Here is a 4286-nt window from a genome sequence, read left to right as displayed (position 1 = left end):
AAAGTAAAGAACAAAAAAAAAAAGAAAACGATTAATCGATTATTAAYTTAGTCARCGARTATTTTAATAATCGATTAGTCGTCGATTAATCGATTAATCGTTGCAGCCCTAACTGTAGTAACAGAATTCTCAAACGGCAAACTGTTTTTTGTGTGATTCAGTCCAAATTTTCTATTTTGGAATAAAGGTCAAAATTAATTGTTTGATTTTTTTTCCACAATTCATCCATTAATCAAAAAATAATAATAATTGAACCGATTAATCAATTATATAACAATCATTAGCTGCAGCCCTACTCCCAGCTATCAGTCCTTGTGTTCCTTTTTTATTACAAAATAAGTAACCCACAACAGGTTAGCCTTAAACCATTGCAAAATAAACAATTATATCTCGACTAACTGCAGTACTTATTCTGGCTTAAAATATGCATTTGGTAAATACCAACACATGACAGGAGGCAGGTTTGGTTCACCCACAGTGAAGGCCCAAAGCTTTTCTTATCTTGTAAACACTTTTTTTGTTGTTTCTAACCGTGCCATAAAAACTAAAGTCACTGAGCAAAGGTGACTGATGGGTTTGTTACTGGTGATTTTCCATTGATGTTGGATGAAATTTCTTTCTGGGCAAGTTTGGCTGCACAAAACAAAAGAACGCATATTTAAAACATGGAGAAACTTCCTGTTTCTTTCTGCCACAGTGTAAAAACTTGAATGTTCGAGTCATTTGGCTCTACAGTTGTCCTACAGGTGTGAGAATGTGTGTGTGAACGGTTGTCCTCGTGATGTCCACTGTGATGAACTGGTGATCTGTCCTGAGTGTGCCCTGCCTCCAGCTTATGTCCTAATGCATCTCAGTAATCCAGTTAGAAATAAATAAAAAAATAAAAAATAAGTAGGTCCTCTGGATGGGTTCTTCTTTAGTGAAACAGCTTATGTATGTCAGTCTGTCCCTCACTGCAAATGTGTGATGGGAGACTTTAACATAAAACACAAGTCATTAGGTTGGCTCCAAGTTTCCTCAAACAACTTATCATCAGCATGGCATGCAGATTAATACATGTCACTTGAGTAAAGTTCAAGAAAGAACACAAGAAAGTGGATTAATCTGACACTTTAGATCAGCTGTCAAATAAATCCGTTTATAATCAAATTCTTTAACACCTGCCGATACAGAAAACACCTGAAAGGTTTTTATATTTCTCCTAGCTTGAAGAACAGCAGCCTTTATAAACCCAACCCTAATGAATTATAATTTATGCCAGTTCACTACCAAGAAGCACATGTGAAGAGCAGGCTTAATAAATGTGCTATTAACACACAAAATAAAAAAAACATGTTTTGCTTAAATATATAAGCTATCAATCTGATGTTCTGAGGCAGGCATTAAATCATTTACTGTGATTGTAACTATAATTAAATTCATGTTATAAGCAACATGCTAGCATTAGCATGCTAGCCAACCAAGTGTTCCTGTTGAACTAATAAGACGACATAAAGTTTAAACAAACGCTTTAAAAATGCTAAGTAAAGTACAACATAACGGACACTCACCAGCCGTCACACCACAACCGCACCACCCGCTTCCTTTTCTCCGGGCTGCACACCGAGCCCACCGGCTGACTGCCCCCGGCTTCTTCGCTCTGCCTGTCGGCAGCGTGGTGACCGTTTTTGATCATTTCGGCGACTTCAGTCAAGTAAAGTAGAAAAAGTTTAAAAGAACTGCACGTTTTAAAATCTGGTTTCAGAACAATTAACAAACTAAAGGTGGTTCAAAATGCCTTTCTGCTTCTCTTGATGGGACAGAATGACAGTGAACTGGCCACCGCCTCCAATGACGTCACGTCGAACGGATGTTCTGAACGTCAGCGTTCTGGTTGCGTAATCCTCTGGTCACGCGGAAACACGAAAGCTGAACATGGTACTGTTCCTTTTCATTTCACCGGTGTATGACCCGGTTTGTGTACCGGCTGATTGATATTAGGACTGCAAGCTCAAGCCTTCGCAGCCACCGCTCTGTCAGCCGGACAATAAATGGTGCAAAGACACTCTGAACTGAAGCAGCTCTATAGTTAGTCTACATTTTCTTGCAGTATTTTGAGCACGTAAAGTCACATGTTGTGCATTTAGCATGCACAAAAATAGTATTTAAAACTTACTTTATAAATCAGTAAGACCTTAATAAAAATGTGTGGGCTAACAGTTGTGACAATTCATCATTTATTTTCTCACAAACACAATTTTACAAAAACTTTTCAATGGTTCAGGAATGCTTAACATAATCTTATCGTGGCAGGTTTATTTATTTTAAAATTATGACACTGGATGGTAAATAACATAATCACAGGATCTTCCTGAGACAAATTAATTACTGTTTTGTTCTTTTAATCACAGTAACAAGCTACTTGATATAAACACAAACTAAGAAAATTAATAATGCCAAAATAAAAACACTACCTGCATTTTCTTACACGGCTGTAAACAAATGGGAGGAAAATCTGGAAAAATAACTTCAATAAACCAAAAGGCAACATCATCACCAAAGTACCTGAGGATGAAATAAGACTGAGCTTACACATTAATATACTGTAGTTAAATCAAAAAGACCTAAAAATTTTTTACAAAAATATACTTTGAGCAATACATGTAGAAAATGCATTAAAATGCATTTATAAACCACAACTCAAAAATATGTACTGGTATGCTTCTACTGCTTTGCGGCAATTTTAAATAGATAAAACAAAAAATCTGCTTGTTTTTCTTTGAACAAAAATATTCTCAGAAACACAGCTGTTAATAAGCACAGACAAAGTGATTTACCTTTCAAATATCAAGAAACATCTACATCAACTAAAGCTCAAGCCAGCAGAATGTTCACTTAATGAAATAAAATCATTTTTACACAGGCTCCCATAAAGGCTGTAAAACACTGATTGGTGAAAGTCATCTGAGTAAACAAACAGCTGAAAGGAAACCTGTAGGAGTGCTTTCAAAGCTTTTATTTGGACTAAGCCTTCAGGAAAACCTGGAAACCTGTTTATCACTATTTTAGGATTTGTTAAATCAGTTTGCAGTAACATTTTCTGACAGTAACCTCATTGATTTGTAACCCTTCATTAGCTGAATTCAGTTAGTTTAGCTGCCATAGTGAATATAATAAATCATACAACACCACACTTTTAAATCCTGCTGCTATGACAGAGTGTATACAGTACAACGTGATGGTGCAAAGAGCTTTCTGCAAACGACCACATATCCTCGCCTCTTACAAATACTGCATGTGACTCGATAATATCAACGACGGCAAGCAGACATCAGCAGAGTCCTAAAGATGAAGTTGTCCACATCGTGGGACAGGAATTTAAATCCATCGCAGAGACAGATCATTACTAGCACCGGACCACAAGGCGTGCAGCCCATAAAGTTCCCTCAGTTATACAGCTTTTTTCCCTTTCTCCTCCTTCCTTTGCTGTAGCCTCGACCGAACCAGCCCCCCTGCACAGACGTGGCTTCCTCCAGCTGCTCGGATGTCTCCGCTGAGACGTCCTCCTGCCCCTCGGGGGAAACCAGGACCTCACGAGTGTGACTGTTGACCTCTTCTGGACGAAGAGGAGTTGCTAAAGAGAAGATTGGGTCCTGGGCCCTAAAGAAAGAGAATGAGAAAATTCAAGCAGGAAGTAAAAAACAACAACAAGAGTAAAAAAGTAAGCACGAAAATAAGATTTTGTAATGAATTCATTTTATATAATAGTATGATTGTTATTATATGATTGACTTCTTTCAGCAGTGCATATTTTTACTAGTTATTATGAATTAAATGTGTTAAGACTTTTTCCTTCTTTTTATCACAATAACATGTGTGTGTGTACATAAGTTTTTGCATTAGTGTGTGGACATATTTTGACAATATGTTATGTTATGAGGACATGTTGTATGGACATTTGCCTGGTCCATACAATGGAAAAAGACATTTGTGGGTCAGGGGTTAGGTTAAGGGCTAAAGTATGAATTAGGTTTAGATTAGGGTTAGGAATGTGCAATATGGCAAAAAATTCATATCACGATATATATTATGATGGGTGGCAGTAACGATATATATCTTGATATAAAACTTATAATAGAAAATAAATAAATCACATACTAACTGAGTGGAATGTATAAATATGTATAGGTTAAAAAAAAGTTTAGACCTTAAAATCTCCTTTTTAAAGGGAAACTTTAAAGTCTCCCTTAAAAATCTAAATTTAAGGGAGTCCTTAAATGTGTGTGTGTGTGTATATATATATATAT

General features: G+C 36.4%; 2 protein-coding genes across 2 annotated transcripts in view; both read right to left on the bottom strand.

The window, feature by feature from the left end:
* The window catches only part of LOC106521456 (ethanolamine-phosphate cytidylyltransferase), a 24274-nt gene extending 22435 nt beyond the window's left edge, over positions 1 to 1839 (bottom strand). The window contains exon 1 of the mRNA XM_014014020.1: positions 1551 to 1839. Within this exon, the coding sequence (XP_013869474.1) occupies positions 1551 to 1675 (125 nt within the window). The 5' untranslated portion in view covers positions 1676 to 1839. The remainder of the gene's footprint in view (positions 1 to 1550) is intronic.
* A 360-nt stretch (positions 1840 to 2199) lies between these two features.
* The window catches only part of sirt7 (sirtuin 7), a gene marked incomplete at its 5' end in the record, with an annotated part of 6589 nt that continues 4502 nt past the window's right edge, over positions 2200 to 4286 (bottom strand). The window contains 1 exon segment of the mRNA XM_014014019.1: positions 2200 to 3639. Coding sequence (XP_013869473.1) covers positions 3426 to 3639 — 214 coding nt within the window.

This window comes from Austrofundulus limnaeus, unplaced genomic scaffold (assembly GCF_001266775.1).
Source record: "Austrofundulus limnaeus strain Quisiro unplaced genomic scaffold, Austrofundulus_limnaeus-1.0 Scaffold109, whole genome shotgun sequence".
In the NCBI taxonomy this organism is placed as follows: Eukaryota; Metazoa; Chordata; class Actinopteri; order Cyprinodontiformes; family Rivulidae; genus Austrofundulus; species Austrofundulus limnaeus.
The sequence above is the reverse complement of the archived record's forward strand: the minus strand, read 5'-3'. Positions and strand labels throughout refer to the sequence as shown.